The following is an 18,728-nucleotide window of genomic DNA, read 5'->3' on the forward strand; positions in this document are numbered from 1 at the left end:
TTTCTAGAGTGAGATAGACTTACCAGTTTTCCGAGTCCATACAGATTCTCACATTCCCTAAGCTGGGTGTGGTTTATCTGCATCATGATATCTTGACTGCGGTCAACAGCACCTGTCTGACTATAAAATGTAGACACAATAAAGTAGTATATTATAAGAAAAGTAATTTATTCCCTACAACAACTTTGCCATGGGGATACTACATCCTGTATATAGGGACCTATGGACTTCTGAAGATCCCCAAAGAAGGCACCCTTTCAGAGCCAAACTTAGCAATACAAACTCACCCACCTAGAATCCTAGCAAACACGCCACCATCTTAGCTCTGCTTATGGCGAACACACACATGGAGGAAGTGTAAAGTAAACCACTTTGCTACCTCTTAAGGATAGTACCTAAGAGGTAGACCTAAGAACCTAGTACCTAAGACGTAGACCCACTCTACTACCTGAGCTACAGCCACTGATAGGTATGAGGTATTTGTGAATGACACCTAAAGAGTAAAATAGTTCAACAATTGTTAAACTAAGGTGGTGGCTTATTTCAACAATTGTTGGTGGCTTATGACACCAGCTGTCAACTGCCTATAATGAAGTCTTTCAACCCCACTCACACCTTGCTACAGGTGACCTCAACAGGTCACATGTTAGGATTGGACACGGTCTCACGGTTTCTTTTTCGTTTGTTGTTGTCGTTGTTGCTTTTTTTCCAGAAACACCTGGTGCATTAGCTCTGTGTTGTTTTTCACACCTTGATTAACACGATTAAGAGTGGGTTGACCACCACATCCAAAGGGGACAGACCCCTACTGTGGTTTTTCACAACTCTTTCAAACCTTTGGCTTTAGAACTTAAGAAGCCTGAGGGGATAAGGGTAAGGACATAGATCAACCGGTAAATAGAGAGCTTCGCTTTGACGCTCTCCTTTAAAGATAGGGTGAGGAGTTCAGCCAACTGGGAGGGGCTCAGAGTAGAGGAGCTACAGCTTCACATGGAAAGAAGCCAGTTCAGGTGGTTTGGGCATTTGATTAAAATGCCTCCTGGGTGAGGTCTTCTGGGAGGAGGCCGGGAGCAGACCCAGGACACACTGGAGAGATTACATCTCTCGACTGGCCTGGGAACTCCTTGGTTTTTCCGTAGAGGAGTTGGTCGGGGAGAGGGAGGTCTGGGCTTCTCTGCTTAGGCTGCTGCCCCTGCGACCCAGCCCCAGATAAGTGGAAGAAGTTTGATGTGAAAGGTAGTTATGGTAAGTTAGCTGAACTACATAAGTTAAACTTGAGTTCACCTGGTAGCAGTGTAAGAGTATCCAACAAAAGCCAAGTGTACTCCTATTGGAGCTCTGTCCATTACATCAGATAGTGTCTCCTGCAAAACATAACAGATTTCAAATTTTTCATACAAACAACCACCAACTGCTCTTATTTTGTCAGAAGTTACACACATTTTCCATGTAGACCATACCAGCAGCTTTATAGGATTAGGCTGGTTTATTTATTAATGTTATATGCTGGCTATGAAAGTTTACCAAATATGTTTATATCAGACTTATGCTGGTGTATGGCACATACAAATACTAAATGAAAATTCTTTTAAGTTACCATTTCACTAAGACAGTCATCGAGGATGTCAAAGTTTGATGTGTCAGTTGGATTAGAGACTTCAGGCAGGAAAGGTGCAGGGAGTTTATGCAGGGAACTCCAGTCCAGTCCACTGAAAAACTGATGATTCCTAAATTCACTGGAGCCTTCCCTTCCAAGACGGACTTCCCTGTCACAGATCAGTTCATTGATGAAGGAACGAGCCTCCTTTGAAATCTCAGGGCCAGAAGAAGGAAACTCAAAATACTCCTAAGGGTTATCAAAAAAAGTAACAATTGAAGAAAGTTGTTAACTTTGTTGTTTTTTTCTAGCAACATTATTTTGAGTGCTTTGATGCTGTTAAAAGCTCTTATGATCCTGGCCTTGTTTTTCCGGGCATTCCATAAATTGTTGGTTTGTTTATGTGGCAGAGTGTGGTTTGTGGCTCAGCTGCACTGGGTTCAGGGTGTGGTGTCAGGGGAGCCCAGGCAGAGGCTCTTAGTCTGCCCGCAGCAGCCAGGAGCAGGTTAGTGGATGTCCGCTGGGCAGTAGTAGACCGCTTGGGCCTCACGCCAGAGGACTATTGCTGGCGTTTCCAAGAGGGGACATTTCTTCCTTTGGACTTTTTGGATTTCAGCAGCTATTCAATAAACTGTTTGACTTAAGTTGAACCCAGTTTGCCTCCCCAGTTCTGCATTTGGGTCCTCACTTCTCGTCTTCCATCTTATGACAAACTTTTACACAAATATAAAAGTATACAGAACCTATAGCTATACACTTATTATATTTATATGCAGTTACTTCAGAAAGTATCCATATTTATTAAACTTTTGCAGATTGTGTTTTAGATTTAATTTAAAGCCCACCTGTGCTCAATTCCACACTTATCCAGTCCCTCTGTCAAAGTGCCAGTAAACTTCAAATTGCCTTTGCTTGACAGAAAAAGCATTGCTTGAATAGACTAAGGTGGTCAGTTTGAATAGAAACTATTATGTAAATGCCAGTTAATATACATTTAACATGAAACATTGTAAATAATTGTGTTTATGAAGCTTAGAACAACTATGACCTCATTCCTTTATCAGAAATCACATGAAGGTTATTATGAACTTGATAAGTCAACCAAAGGTTTTTAAACCACCTATATCTCATGGTACTATAACCCTTGAAAAAAAATTTACTTTAAGTTTCTCCACTGACATATGAAAAACAAAACTGAAACAAACAGACAATCCAGACTAGCAGTGCTTATTTCTGTTTACACTGCATCATAGATATTAAACTGGTGCCATTATGCTATACACACTAGATTGTATAAACAAATGAATAAACATAGATTTAAACATTTGGAAATAATTAGGTACAATTTTGTTTCAGCTGGGAGAATTATACTCAGATACTGTCTTCTTTAAATACCTAATCTTTTTGGTGTAGATAAAGTGATTAAGGCCCATTTGGTCCATAATAATTGCTGAAATTGCATTTTGTTATTTTGTTTGTTTTACCAGCATGCAGACGGATCATTAAAAATACTTGCTGCAGAAGTGAATGAAAATCTGTCATCGCTATTAAAATGTGTGCAGAAATTTTATTATACTCCAAATTTTAATTTTGGCATTTATATGACATTAAAGCTACTTGTATGTACCTGAAAGTGAATGATCTTGGCATATGTTTCAGAAATAGACTCTGCATAGAAAGGTGTGGTCCCCAGCAACATCTCATAAGCACAAATACCCAGAGCCCACCAGTCACACTCAGGACCATAACCTCCACCTCCCTCAACTGCTCTTAAGATCTCTGGAGACAAATAGTCTGGAGTCCCGACTGCTAAAGACGAGTGAACCTGCAAAGAAAAGAAGATAGATTAAAAAAAAAATAAAATAGAAATAACTAAAAGCCATGACCTGCTTCAAGGAAGTACTAGAATGTAGCAAAATCATCACTGTGTTTTTTTAGTCCTGTCTTAAAAATAAACAAATAAGCAAGCTCCATGACAAGTAAACTGATTTTTTTTTTGTTTTTATGGGGTTGTTGTTGTTGTTTTAAAATTACAGCCGAGGAGGTAGGATGCGCCCTCCCTCTGAAAGCAGTCTTGTCACAGACAAATAGAAGAAAATGGTATTGAGGTGAAAAGGAATGCGACTTGTCCCGTACTTCAGCTAGAGTGAAAAAAGACTCAAAGCTGGAGTTATTCTGTCTTTACGCTGCACAGCTGCCTCTTCTTCTCTCATTCTCTCTCCCTCCCTCTCCTGTTGCTACTTCAATTGTGAAACTGATCAATGATCAGCTGATCAGCTTTTCTTACTTCTTTGTTTATCGCCCACTTTGCGCCAGAAAGAGGAAACCAGTGGATGTCACGCTAAACAACAGCAGCAGGTTTAAGCTTGATAAGCTGTTTTTAGAATTGGTTTGATATTACTTTCTAGTATCAGCTGATGTTTGCTGGGTCTAGCAAAGTTTTGCCAGGGGGGCCAGGTAGGGCATTAACAGGGATTGGGGGCCACAAAGAAATACTTTTCTTTCTTATTCTCATTTAAAATGTCTAGCTTTGAAAACATAATTATCTGAATCTTATAGCCAGAGTGGTCATAATGTAAAATGTATAGAAAACATACATATATACCGACAAGACAGTGTACATCACTATCACAACACCATTTGTGTTCATTCAAAGGCTTCATGGCTTTTCCTATAGTACCTGGTGGGCCGGTCTCTAGTCAAAATGCCCGGGCCGATTTTTTATCCCAGTCCAGCCCTGTGGACTGTATTCAAGGGATGTGCAGATCTTCCTCTCTCCAGGTATTCCATGACATATTGTAATCTTTACTGTAAAGCTAGACTGTTGCTATGAGTTAGTTTAACAATGTAACTGAGAATGTATGAGAGCACTACTTTTAGGAGACAGTGTTGCTTTTTATGCACATCTTTTTTTGTGAAAACTAATGGCTGTCTGTCTGTCCATTGTTACTTGCGCACAATGAACTCTCACCATCCCATCATCAAGTAGCCTCAGACAGGAACCAAAGTCTCCCAGTCTGATATGCCCATCAGCTGTCAACAGGATGTTGTCAGGTTTGATGTCTCTGTGTAAGAAAACAGGTAAATAGGGTTATTCAACCTTTAAATGTCAGATTTCATTAACAAAAAAAGTCATTATGATCAAATGATTATAGTTTCTTTATGTTAGTCAGTTTTAGGAGAGAGCAAATATTAATATTTGAACCTCATATCTCTGATACATATATTTTAGATAAGGTTTCTCTGCAAACTCTGTATGACTGTAGCCCTAAAAAAAGAGAACAAAAGTAAAAAAAAAAAAATCAATAAGCAGTCTACCTGTGCACATAACCCAGTCTATGGACAGAGTCAATGGCCATAACCATCTCTGCCAAGTAGAACTGAGCCATGTCCTCAGGGATCCGATCCCCAAATTTACTGAGGAGAGTCAGCAGGTCTCCACCTACATAATAATCCATCACCAGGTACTGAGTGAGAAAGGATTGGAAGGTTGTGAAAATTAGTAATGGGATTCAAGTTAAATATAAAATGCTAAAATGTAGACGACACATTTATAAAACACATTTATCTGATTGACCATGTATAAACATACCAGGTAGTTATCATCTTGAAAGGCATAGTGCAACTCTGTGATCCAGCGTCTGTCACCCCTTAACAAAACTTCCCTCTCTTCTTGGTAACATGCTGTCTGTGTAAAGCATGAAGAGAACTCGATGCCAGACAAATGAAAAGCAGCAGGCAGAAAAATATAATGCTGAATTAACAATAACAAAGGCCAAAGGATTTAAAGTTTGAGTCCCCATTACAGTGGCTTGCAAAAGTATTCGGCCCCCTTGAACTTTTCCACATTTTGTCCCATTACAGCCACAAACATGAATCAATTTTATTGGAATTCCACGTGAAAGATCAATACAAAGTGGTGTACACGTGAGAAGTGGAACAAAAATCATACATGATTCCAAACATTTTTTACAAGTAAATAACTGAAAAGTGGGGTGTGCGTAATTATTCAGCCCCCTGAGTCAATACTTTGTAGAACCACCTTTTGCTGCAATTACAGCTGCCAGTCTTTTAGGGTATGTCTCTACCAGCTTTGCACATCTAGAGACTGAAATTCTTGCCCAGTCTTCTTTGCAAAACAGCTCCAGCTCAGTCAGATTAGATGGATAGCGTTTGTGAACAGCAGTTTTCAGATCTTGCCACAGATTCTCGATTGGATTTAGATCTGGATTTTGACTGGGCCATTCTAACACATGGATATGTTTTGTTTTAAACCATTCCATTGTTGCCCTGGCTTTATGTTTAGGGTCGTTGTCCTGCTGGAAAGTGAACCTCTGCCCCAGTCTCAAGTCTTTTGCAGACTCCAAGAGGTTTTCTTCCAAGATTGCCCTGTATTTGGCTCCATCAATCTTCCCATCAACTCTGACCAGCTTCCCTGTCCCTGCTGAAGAGAAGCACCCCCAGAGCATGATGCTGCCACCATCATATTTGACAGTGGGGATGGTGTGTTCAGAGTGATGTGCAGTGTTAGTTTTCCGCCACACATAGCGTTTTGCATTTGGGCCAAAAAGTTCCATTTTGGTCTCATCTGACCAGAGCACCTTCTTCCACATGTTTGCTGTGTCCCCCACATGGCTTGTGACAAACTGCAAACAGGACTTCTTATGGTTTTCTGTTAACAATGGCTTTCTTCTTACCACTCTTCCATAAAGGCCAACTTTGTGCAGTGCACGACTAATAGTAGTCCTATGGACAGATTCCCCCACCTGAGCTGTAGATCTCTGCAGCTCGTCCAGAGTCACCATGGGCCTCTTGGCTGCATTTCTGATCAGCGCTCTCCTTGTTCGGCCTGTGAGTTTAGGTGGACGGCCTTGTCTTGGTAGGTTTACAGTTGTGCCATACTCCTTCCATTTCTGAATGATGGCTTGAACAGTGCTCCGTGGGATGTTCAAGGCTTGGGAAATCTTTTTGTAGCCTAAGCCTGCTTTAAATTTCTCAATAACTTTATCCCTGACCTGTCTGGTGTGTTCTTTGGACTTCATGGTGTTGTTGCTCCCAATATTCTCTTAGACAACCTCTGAGGCCGTCACAGAGCAGCTGTATTTGTACTGACATTGGATTACACACAGGTGCACTCTATTTAGTCATTAGCACTCATCAGGCAATGTCTATGGGCAACTGACTGCACTCAGACCAAAGGGGCCTGAATAATTACGCACACCACACTTTGCAGTTATTAATTTGTAAAAAATGTTTGGAATCATGTATGATTTTCGTTCCACTTCTCACGTGTACACCACTTTGTATTGGTCTTTCACATGGAATTCCAATAAAATTGATTCATGTTTGTGGCTGTAATGGGACAAAATGTGGAAAAGTTCAAGGGGGCCAAATTCTTTTGCAAGCCACTGTATGTTGTCATAAACCTATTCTTAGTGTTGTGAATGTGAGGTTATATGTGCTTGTGTACCTCTCCTCGCCTCAGCATGTCCCACTTATTCATAATCTTCAGAGCATACACTTGTTGTGTGTTTCGCATCTTTGCCACTGCGACCTGTGGTAGTGACAAGACCAAAAGCAGCACAATAACCACTTAAACGATTGCATGCACAAAACGAGAAGACTGTCATAATTGGTGATTTGTCTAAAACATTCTAACAGTGAGAGATGGTCATGTTCTGCATTGAATTATGTACAAATGAAACATTGCTTATTGGAATATTTAAATGTTTTGACAAACACTCATTCACCTGCCAAACATCAGAATACCTCTCAGTATAATAGCTCAAAGCATTGCTTTGGGGAACTTTTTTTTGTTCTTTTGGTTGCTCTTTTTCAATTCAGTTTGTTCAACTGAATTCTATTTATATAGTGTCAAATCACAACAACAGTGTTGCCTCAAAGCGTTTTATACTCTAAGGTAAAGACCCTACAATTATACAGAGAAAACAGAGAAAACCCCAACAATCCGATGACCCCCTACGGGCAAGCACTTTGGCAACAGTGGGAAGGAAGCCAGACTCAAGGAGGGGTAGTCATCTGCTGCAACCAGTTGGAGGTGAGGGGAGTAAGACACGACAAAAACCAATGTGAAAGAGAGCCTGATGATTAATAATAACTACCTGCAGAGTGTTGTATAAACACATAGTGAGTAAAACGAGATGAATGAAGAATTCACAGTGCATCATGGAATGCCCCCAGTAGCCTAAGCCTATTGTATCATTAATCAAGGGAGGATTCAGGGTGACCTAATCTAGCCCTTACTATATGCTTTGTCAAAAAGGAACATCTTAAGCCTAATCTTAAAAGTAGAGAGGGCATTTGTCTCCCAAATCCAAGATGGTTCCACAGAAGAGGGGCTTGAAAGCTAAAAGCTCTGTTTGCAATTCTGCTTTTAAATATCCTAGGAACAGGATCAGAATTATAGAGACTTTATTTATCCCCAAGGGAACTCCAAGTAATCCAGCTTCCTGAGAATTAGTGCTCATTTGGGGTGATATGGTAGTATGAGGTCTTTAAGATAAGATGGGGTCTGATTATTCAACACTTTGTATGTGTGGAAAAGGTTTTTAAATTTGATTCTGGATTTAACAGGGAGCACATGAAGAAAAGCCAAGATTAGCAAGATATGCTTTCTTTCTAGTACCTGTCAGTACGCTCCATGCATGTAAAACATTACAATTGTTCAGCCTACAAGTAAAAAAATGCATGACCTAGTTCCTCAGCATAAATCTGAGACAGGATGCTTCTAATTTTAGAGATGTTGTACAAAGATATTGCTGCAATGCACTGTGTTGGCGCATGGCAATTAAGAAGAAGTAGGTGGCAGAATTATATCCTTAAACATAGTTTAAGAACAAGATCCAGAGTGTGATTAAAGTGGTGGGTTAGTTCTATTCTGTTTTGAGCAAAGGCAATTGAGCCTAATAATCAATTAAAGGCCATCTTGATGCTGCCATTTTCAGTATCTCCACTGATGTTTAAATCACCAACAATAATTATTTTCTCTTAGCTGAGCACTAAATCAGATAAGAAAGTCTGAGAAGTAAAATAGAAAAGCCCAGGTGGATGATAGGTAACAACAAATAAAATAATAATAAAATACTTTAATACAACAAAGTAATACTTTACAATAATAATAATAAAAGGCTTTCAAATGAATTAAAACTCTGTCTACAGCTGTGTGTGGCAGGAAAAGTTAAGGAGAACACAACTCAAAGCAGCTTTATTGCTGGAATTGCAGAAACAAAGTGCAGACCACTAACCACAGCTGGACTGGCCTTTGGGCATACTGGGCATTTGCCTGGTGGGCTGATGGTAATTTTTTGTTTGCTGGACCAATTACGGCCGAGGAGGTTGGATGTGCCCTCCCCCTTGCTTGGGCAATGGCTCTGAAAACAATCTTATCACAGACAAACAGAAGAAAATGGTATTGAGGTGAAAAGGAATGCGACTTGTCCCGTACTTCAGCTAGAGTGAAAAAAGACTCAAAGCTGGAGTTATTCTGTGTCTTTACGCTGCACAGCTGCCTCTTCTTCTCTCATTCTCTCCCCCTCCCTCTCCTGTTGCTACTTCAATCATGAAACTGATCAATGATCAGCTGATCGGCGTTTCTCTCTTGTTTGTTTATCGCCCACTTTGCGCCAGAAAGAGGAAACCAGTGGATGTCGCACTAAACAACAGCAGCAGGTTTATGCTTGAGAAGCTGTTGTTAGAACTGATTTAATATTACTTTCTAGTATCAGCTGATGTTTGCTGGAGCCACAGCCATAAAAGCTGCTGGTCTTGATATCGGTTTGGGTATGTGATGAGAGGGAAATGTGAAGATGAAACCAGGAGATGTCCTTACTGAATCATCAGAGCTGAACAGGTGATGGAGAAACAGGTTTACCTTTTAGGCGACATTAATGAGTTGAAGGGAAGTTATGAACTGTTTCTGAGAGACAAATAACACCAGGATCCTTTTCTGTGTAGCTGACAGCTGGTAACTGTGCAGGGGCGGGTCTAGCAAAGTTATGCCAGGGGGCCAGGTAGGGCATTAACAGGGAAAGGGGGGCACAAGGAAATACTTTTCTTTCTTATTCTCATTTAAAATGTCTAGCTTTTAATAAATAATTATCTGAATCTTACAACCAAAGTTTCCATCTGATGTAAAATGTATAGAAATCATACATATATACCAACCAACAAGACAGTGTACATCGCTGTCACAACACCATTTGTGTTCATTCAAAGGCTTTATGGCTTTTCCTGTAATACCTGGTGGTAGTCAAAATGCCTGGGCCGACAATATATACACAAAAGGAAATCAAGGCAGAGGACACACCTGGGGAACACAGATGAACATAATCCAACTGATGAGACAGGGGAAGTAAATGAACATGACGCACATGAGACTAGGGACTGTCAAAATAAAACAGGAAACATAAACACACTGAGATATACAACTAGACTCAAGGAACAGATAAACAAACACAGAGACATGACTGAGGAAGAGGTAGCGAGGTACAGAGAGAGGGAGACCGAGAGAGAGAGACAGAGATAGAGACAGTGAGACATGGAGACTAGACAGAGACAGACAGGCTAGACATGAAAGGGAACCGACTAAACAAGAAACTGAGAACTAGGCAAACTCAAAAGCATAAGGAAATAATACACTCAGGAAATAACAAATTAACTTGTACCTCTTTACAGAAATAACTAACAGGTCCAGGCATACTCAAATCCTGGGTCAGATGACTAGTCAATATGGATTGCCTTTAGTCTTTGTTGGAACCACAGTTAGTGGTAGTGGTTCGCTGCCTAGCTCTCTTGCTTGTTGTTGTGTTCTACCATCGATTTGTTCCTCTGTGCAGAATACCCTGGAGGCTGGAGAGAGAGGTCTTGCTTTCTGTGGGAGATTCTGTGGAATTACCTGTTCTGTTGGATCCCGGACTTTACTGACTAGAAATCAATGTCTATGATTGGGGAACTTTGTGGTGTAAATAAACTTGTTGGACTTTCTGATAGTTTTAGTTCCTTCTGTTTTGGTGGCATTGATAAAATGATCCAGCCAACTAATTTACTCAGTGGATCCTGTGCATCTCCCTCCAATAAATCTGTCATGGTCCCTGTGCCTCGCTGGTCGACCCTCTATTAGGTAATATGTTTGTGGTTTTTTGCTCTCTCCCCCTCTCGCTCTCTCTCGCTGTGGCGACGCTCATTGCGGGCTCCCGCTGCTGGCCCATACACCTGCTCTCATCACCGCACCGGCCGCTGATCCCAGCTGATTACTGCACTACTTAAGATGGCGAGTCTACGCTAGTCTTCACTGGATCGTTGAGCTATCAGCGTCAGTCAAACTTGTGTATCTGCCAACCTGTATCTTGAAAGCCCTTTGTTATTATCCCGCTAACCTGACCTTTTGTGTTTCGATCGTTTTTGGAACCGGATTCTGAGAGGAGTAACTGAGGAGGAGGAGGAGCTTTTGTACAGAAAGTGTGGAGCACCTTTTCCCCTAACCCTGTTTCCCCCGGACCCTGGCGACACGGAGCCCTTTCCCCTGCACATTGTATATAGCCACTTGGTGTGTTCACTGTAAATAAACGCACTTTTCTTCGCTTAAAGGAATACCCTGGCCTGCACCTGAGTCTCTTTCGGAAACCTTATCAAAATCCAATTTGGAAGACACAAGCAAATATTACACCATATCCATAGAGAATAGGGCACAGTCAACAAGCAGCTAGCCAGACTTAAAGGTATGATAAAATCTTCTGGCCCACTGTCTGACTCATCTGTTAACCCACCTCTGGCTTTAACCCAGTCTCAACCTAAGCTGGTCGAACAGCTTGGAAGAAAAGCCTCTGCCTACACCTAAAATCTTTTTGGGTGAGTGGGAAAAGTGGAGATTGTCTGACTCTCACTCACAAAAAAACGTGAACAAAAATAAAACATATTCATTTCACCATTCAAAAATAGCCTTTCTCGTGGAGTTAATGTGGGAATGAGCTCCAAAATGGGCACGGGCAGTCCCAAAAACTATTGCTGAGCTTTCTTTTGATGACTGTGTTTCCAAGCTCAATGTCTTCAAGTTCCACACTGGGGGATCCTAGAGCATGGATCCTACCTTACTTCTGGCAAGGTAGGAGGAGTGTTACTGATTATTCCTTTGGCTTCTGAATTTTGGCTGGAGAAGCAGGGTGAAAGAGAAGGGCTCCCCAAGGTGCCTGTTTACATGATTTGTATGATGAATTGAAGGGGGAAATGGCTGCTAAAGACCTTTCTAGATCTTTAGCAGCCTTACAAAATTTTCTTGATTTATCATAGGCAAAATAATTAATTATACTCCTCATTTTTTCTCCCTAAACCACAACCAGTTTCACTATTCCTTTCCAGTAACAAGAAGGTAAGTAAGTAAAGTTTATTTATATAGCACCTTTCACAGACATGTGTCACAAAGTGCTTTATAAGGTAAAAACACAGTACAGTCATAAATACATCATAAAAACCCTGGTCTAATTAAAAGCTTTTTGAAGGTCTCCACCGAGTCCAAACACTGTAAAAATAGGGGAAGTGCATTCCGCAGTCTGGGAGCAACAGCTTGGAAAGATCGGTCCCCTCAAGTTTTAAAATGAGTGTGGGGGACCACTAAAAGGTTTTGGTTTGATGATGGGTGTCCCTGTAGTGCTCTAAAAGTTAAAACTAGAATTTAAAAATGGAACCTAAATCTGATTGGTAGCCAGTGCAGCGACTTTAACACAGGGGTCATATGAGCTGCCTTTTTCGACCGGGTCAGTAGCCTCGCTGCAGAGTTTTGGACAACCTGTAGACAAGCTAGCCCTTTCTTGTTTAGACAAGTAAACAGACTGTTGCAGTAGTCGAGTCTTGTAGAGACAAAAGCATGTATTATCATCTCGAGAATGCTTGTAGACACGATGGATCTAAGTTTTGAAATGTTCCTCAAGTGAAAAAAGCAGGTTCTTACTATCTGTTCACTATCGGTTCTTACTACTAGCTGTAAGCAATTATTGTTCAACCATTGTTTAATGTTGGTTAAACAGTCAATCAGATTGCAGAGCTTATGAGCTTCAGCAGTCTTAAATGAAAAATATAGCTGTACAGCCAGTACAGAGCCCTGAGGAACTCCACATAACAACTCTGTAGATTCCGACATGATCTGGTTTGCAGACACACTAAAATTCATTTTAGATATATAAGATGAAAACCAGTCTAGAACGGAGCCAGACATCCCAACCAGGTCTCTCAGTCTGTTTATCAGGATAGTATGATTGACTGTATTAAAGGCTGAGGTAAGGTCTAACAAGACTAGGACTGTGTATTCTCTGGAGTCTGCTGACATCATAATATCATTAGTGACTTTCAGTAGTGCTGTCTCAGTGGAATGCAATTTACGGAACCCAGATTGAAAATGGTCATAGATGTTGTATTTCTCCAAGTATGCTGTAAGGTGGACAGCAACTGCCTTCTCAAAGAGTTTTGACATAAATGAGAGTTTGGAGATAGGTCTTAAATGTTGAAGTAGTGTTGGATCCAGGTTGGGTTTTTTGAGCCTTGGTTCCACAATGGCATGTTTTAAAAAAGCTGGGGAACACCCAGGTCTGAAGAGAAACATTAAAAAGGTTCACAACCCAAGGACCAATGGTGTCAAAAGCATTGATGAAAAGCTTAGTGGGGATAATATCTGAGGGGCTTGAGGATGGCTTCATTTTTCCAACCAATGCTGCTATTTCATCATATGTTACAGTTTTAAAAGTTGACCAGGAGTGCAAAGGGAGTGCCTCACTTGGAGAACAAGAAAGCTTTGGGGAGATTTTTGCATTGATTTCTTTAATCTCATCAACAAAAAATCAGAGGAGTTTATTACTATCTACTTTAGAGTGTACATCTAAAGTTACCACATCTGGGTATAACATAGCACTGATTTTGTCAAAAAGAAACTTGGGATTTCTCTTGTTTTTTGGTATGAGTCTAGAAAAATACTCTGATCTAACAGTGTTCACCGTATCATTTAAGGAGAGCATGAGATCTCGAAGATGGAGCCTGTGTACTTCAAGTTTGGTTTTCTTCCATAGTTGTTCCGTTTTGGGGCATATTCTCCTTGAGTTTAAGATAGACTCATTTATCCAAGGGCATGTCTTCTTTTGTAAGGCCGAGCTTGTTTTAATAGGTGCCACTTGGTCCAAAATGGATGTGCATTCCCTATTAAAGGACTGAATAAGTGTATTTACATCATTTCTGGTAAGGAGTAAAGAATTGTCAAACATAATGGAATAAGAAGTCCATAAAATCCTTTAAGAACACAGTAGCAGGGCCAGGAGGGCGATAGACTAAAACACAATAAAAGATGTTTGTAGAGCCCCCTTAATTGTTTGCGACTCAAAAGAAGAATAGTTTTCAGTTTGCATACCTCTGCAAGTGAAACTGTCCTTAAAGACGACAGCAAGTCCTCCACCACGGCGACCTAAACAGGGGGTGCCCAAGTAGGAACAGCCTGCAGGAAGCAGTTTGTTTAGGTGAATAAACTCACCATCACTCTGCCATGTTTCAGTGAGAAACAGAAAATCCAGCGGGCGTTCAAGAGCGCAATCTGACTGAATCCTGGCAGCGCAGGTTTCCCATCAGCTTGTCGGAGTGGAACTGACAGCAAACACCGTGTCCGCACGCGTGGTCTCCAGCAGCGCCACAGAACCGGCGGGACCAAACACCGGTTTTGCGATGCAGGCTGCGAGGACACAGCGGTGGAGAGGTAATCGGCAAAATCCAGAGCATCAGACTGGCAGGATCCATGCTGTAGTGGCTGTGAGAATGTGTTTCCAACCAAATCTGGAAGGGTAACTGGCAGCAGAAACTAGGGACGCATTCAGACGAGTCAGGGAATCTCTGATCTGTAGGCTCATCTAATGTGTACCTGGATGCCGGCCCTGCAGCCTCTTGTCCTTGATTTCTTCTTGGAATTGCTTAGGGCACATTTCGTAGGTAGCAAGAAGTAATCCGGTGAGGTGGAAGAGCACACAAATGGTCGGGGGAAAGTTTTTCTATAACTGTCCCAATCATCATAAAGACATTCCATTGACTCTTTGATGTGGAGCAAGGAAGAACGGTCGTAAATCACAGCAGCATAGCTCCATATATTAAACGTCAGGGCTATTATAATAGCATAAAATACAATACAACGCAGGCAGATAGAAGTCAAGCCGAGCAAAGGCGCCATCTTCCTGTCACAGTCAGCTGATCGCTGAGGAGACTGGACTAAACATAGTTTTGTCCAGTGATTCTCAAAGTGTGTGGCAGAGTCATGATAGGTGGGGCATAAGTTAGCTGGCAGAAATACTTCCCAAATAACATAAAAGTCATGCAGAACTAATGCTTAACACCAGAATCACTTTTATGGTAGAACAAAGAAAGTCACCTCAGTTATGTTAGTAATCTGTGCATTTAGTGGTGTCACATCTGTAGATGGTCGTTGAAATGGACACATGATAGCAGAGGACCTCATACTCCATGCAGCTTTAGCTGTCAACAACGGGGTGACTGTAGGTCAGGTGATAGAGCAAGTGACCTACTAATGGGAAGGTTGGTGGTGGTGCTTGATGAGACAAACAGTGCAAAATTAAGGGCCATCCCTCTGTCCAATGACATAGTTGCAAGGTGCCTATGTGATATTTCAAGTAAGGAACAACTTCTTGATGTAGTGAAGGACAAACTTTGTCTTACAGGTGAACAATATAGATAGCAATCAAGGCTGTTTGCTTTATTATGTCAGGGTTCCTGTGTGAGGCCTTGTTGCTTTGCTGGCTTGGTGTGGAGAGGGAGAATCCACTCATAGGACAGAGAGCTGTGGGCATTCTGCTTCCCTTTGCCACACCCTATCTCTGTGAGATTGGGTTTTCTGCTGTTGCCTCACTTAAATAAACGTTGAACATCACTTGAGATTGGCAGTACCAAGCCAGCAAACAAGTTTTGAAAAGTTCTGCAGTGAAAAACAGACTCACTGCAGCCAGTAAGAGTGAAAAGTATTAAACTGTCACCATTTTTTTTTTAATCTCCCCAGACTACCTGAACACGAGGCCATGGTGAAATACATCAAAGACTCACTCATAGCTGGGTGTCAGTTGTTAATCCTCAACCACCTCTTTGTGTGGATTTCTTCTTTGTGGTGAAAAAAGACAAGACTCTTTGAGGTTTGAAAAAATTGCAGTTAAGAATATCCATCACAACTACTTTTTTCTGCATTCAAACTTCTGCAGGGGGCCATGGTTTTCTCTAAGCTACATCTCCAAAATGTGCACCACTTGGTGCGTATCACGGAGAGGGATGAGTGGAAACTGCCTTCAATAATGAACTGTGACCCTTTGAATCTCTGGCAATGCCTCTTGGTCTCTGATGTCTGTGGTTTTCCAGCGTCTTATTTAATGATTAATGTTAATGTTAATAATGGTTCTCAGAGACTTCCCGAACTGCTTTGTCTTTTTTTAATCTGGTTGATATTCTCAGTCCATTTCTGAAGACTTTAAGCTTCATTTCTATCAAGTTCTCTAATGTACTGGAAAAAGCCCTTTATGTCAAAGGAGAGAATTGTTAATTCCGTATTGATTCGGTGTTATTCCTTGGGTTTATCATGGAAAAACGGCAGGTAAAGGCTCTTCCAGTGAAGGTGGAAGCAGTGGTTTATTGGCCCCACAGAGAACAAAGCTTCAATACTTTTTGGAGTTTGCCATTTTCTACCACTGTTTCATCTGTGACTAAAGTAAAATAGCCTTTTCTCTCACTAACCTGGCTTCTCCTAAGATTGCTTTCAGTGGAACTTTCAACTCCGTAAAAAGCTCTTTGCTTCAGCTGCTGTCCGCATCCAACTAGAGCCAATGGACACTTTGGATTCTGCGGTAGGTAGGAACAGTGTTATCAAAAAAAAAAAAAAAAAAAAAATGAAAGTGAAATGCATCCTTGTGCTTTTTATCTTGCTTTTTATCTTGCCCTCTCTCCCCAGCTGAACGGAATTATGATGTTGGAGAACTACTGGCCATCAAACTTCCCCTCAAGGAACTGGCCGGAAGAGCTTAAAATATGTAGAGTGGACAACAAATTTTAAGATCTTATCTTGAAGACTGCCAAGCGTTTTAACACTCATCAGGCAAAGTGGGCACTATTCTTTACCAGATTCAACTTAACCATCACTTACAGATTTGGTTCCTGAAACATCAATCTGGTCTGTGGTTCAGAATGTTCAGAGGCATGAGCTGTGTCCTTGTACCGGAATGCTTAGTCATCTCTGAGTCCTTTTGAAAGTTAGTCCTCACATAATATATTAGACCCACACAACCTAATTCGCATGCCGTCTTGGAAAAAAAATGTGCCCTCTTGCAGTGCCTGTTTTGGTGGTCATCCATGGTAGAGGATGTGTGAGAACTTCTTTGCTTGCTCTGTATGTCCTCAAAATAAGTCCTCCCTTTCCATTTCTCCTCTTGTCAGCTTGCCAAAACTGCCTCCTTACCTCAGTCGCCCTTGGTCCCACATTGCCTTGGACTTTGTCAATGGATTTCCACCTTTATCAGTCAATCTGACTGTAATTGACCATTTCTTCAAAGAAATGGTCAACTATTGGCACTCTGTCTGAGTTACCTTTAGCCTTAGAAGCTACCCAGCTCCTGATAAACCACATTTTTCAGTTTCATGTAATTGCTTTGGACATCGTCTCAGAGGCTCCTATTAACCTTGTGTGCTTTGCCTCTTTCAACCAGTTCACCTGAGTCTCCCAACTATCCCAGCTATTGTGGATCAAATACATGCACAACTCATGACTTGACCACTGCTATAAGAATCCTCAATTTCTTCCATTGCTTCTAGCTTAAACCTGTTCGGTTCAGTCAATTCACACCTGGAAATAATGAAATCACCTGTTTGCAATTATGTCTTTTCTTCCTCCAGGCCCACCACCCACAGGAGGCACCGTAGGGGTTGGGTGCAATTTGAGCTGGGCGGCAGCCAGGAGCGGAAGTCCTGGCTTGGGCTCTGGAACCAGTCTCCTGGAGAGGGGCTGGACTCTGTCTCAGTCTGGAGTTGCCCCTGGTGAGAGGCGGCAGGCTGGGGTGGTTATCTTGGTATCCCCTCGGCTTGCTGCTGGTATGTTGGGGTTTCTCCCAGTGGACGAGAGGATTTGTTCCCTTTGCCTTCGGGTCAGGGAAAGGGTCCTGACCGTCATCTGTCCTTATGCACCGAGCGGCAGTTCAGAGTACCCAGCCTTCTTGGAGTCCCAGGGTGGGGCACTGGAGGGTGCTCCTCCTGGGGACTCTGTTGTCCTACTGGGAGACTTCAGTGCTCATGTGGACAATGACAGCGAGACATGGAAGGGCGTGATTGGGTGGAACAATCTCCCGGATCTGAACACGAGTGGTGTTTTGTTTATGGACTTCTGTACAAACCACAGTTTGGCCATAACGAACACCATGTTCGAACATAAGAGTGTCCATAAGTGCATGTGGCACCAGGACACTCTAGGCCACAGGTCGGTGATCGATTTTGTAATCGTATCACCAGACCTGAGGCCATATGTTTTGGACACTCGGGTAAAGAGAGGGGCTGAACTGTCAACTAATCACCACCTGGTGGTGAACTGGAACAGGCGGCAAGGGAGGACACTGGACAGACCTGGCGTGCCTAAACGTACAGTGAGGGTGTGCTGGGAACGTCTAGCAGAGGCCCCGGTCCGCGAGATCTTCAACTCACACCTCCGGCAGAGCTTCAACAGCATTCCAAGGGAAACTGGGGACATTAAGTCCAAATGGACCATATTAAGCACCTCCATTGCCGCAGCCGCTGCACTGAGCTGTGGCCGCTAGGTAGTTGGTGACTGTCATGAAAGAGTCCTACTGGGCTTGGTTAGCCTGTGGGACTCCGAAGGCAGCTGAAAGGTACCGACAGGCCAAGCGGAATCCGGCGCGGGCGGTGGCTGAAGCAAAAACTCGGGTGTGGGAGGTGTTCCGAAAGGCCATGGAAAAAGACTTTCGGACTGCCTCGAAAAGATTCTGGCAAACCGTCAGGTGACTCAGGAGGGAAAAGCGGTGTTCTACCTGCACTGTGTATAGTGCAGGTGGAGTGGTGCTGAGTTTGACTGAGAAAATTGTCGGGCAGTGGA

The 18,728-nt window shown here is 42.2% G+C and overlaps 1 protein-coding gene across 4 annotated transcripts in view; it reads right to left on the reverse strand.

Moving 5' to 3' along the window:
* LOC116316876 (myotonin-protein kinase) overlaps window positions 1-18,728 on the reverse strand; it is a 91,457-nt gene that overhangs the window by 14,836 nt on the left and 57,893 nt on the right. For all 4 annotated transcript variants that reach the window (XR_005614708.1, XM_039618916.1, XM_039618915.1 and 1 more), the window contains exons 3-10: window positions 7,068-7,151; window positions 5,190-5,285; window positions 4,916-5,064; window positions 4,569-4,662; window positions 3,225-3,422; window positions 1,598-1,846; window positions 1,285-1,364; window positions 24-120 (exon numbers count right to left, since the gene is read on the reverse strand). Coding sequence is in view for 3 of the 4 variants with exons in the window: in XM_039618916.1 (XP_039474850.1) it covers window positions 24-120; window positions 1,285-1,364; window positions 1,598-1,846; window positions 3,225-3,422; window positions 4,569-4,662; window positions 4,916-5,064; window positions 5,190-5,285; window positions 7,068-7,151 (1,047 nt within the window). In the remaining variant the exon portion in view is untranslated. The remainder of the gene's footprint in view (window positions 1-23; window positions 121-1,284; window positions 1,365-1,597; window positions 1,847-3,224; window positions 3,423-4,568; window positions 4,663-4,915; window positions 5,065-5,189; window positions 5,286-7,067; window positions 7,152-18,728) is intronic.

Source organism: Oreochromis aureus, linkage group 10 (genome assembly GCF_013358895.1).
Source record: "Oreochromis aureus strain Israel breed Guangdong linkage group 10, ZZ_aureus, whole genome shotgun sequence".
Lineage (NCBI taxonomy): Eukaryota > Metazoa > Chordata > Actinopteri > Cichliformes > Cichlidae > Oreochromis > Oreochromis aureus.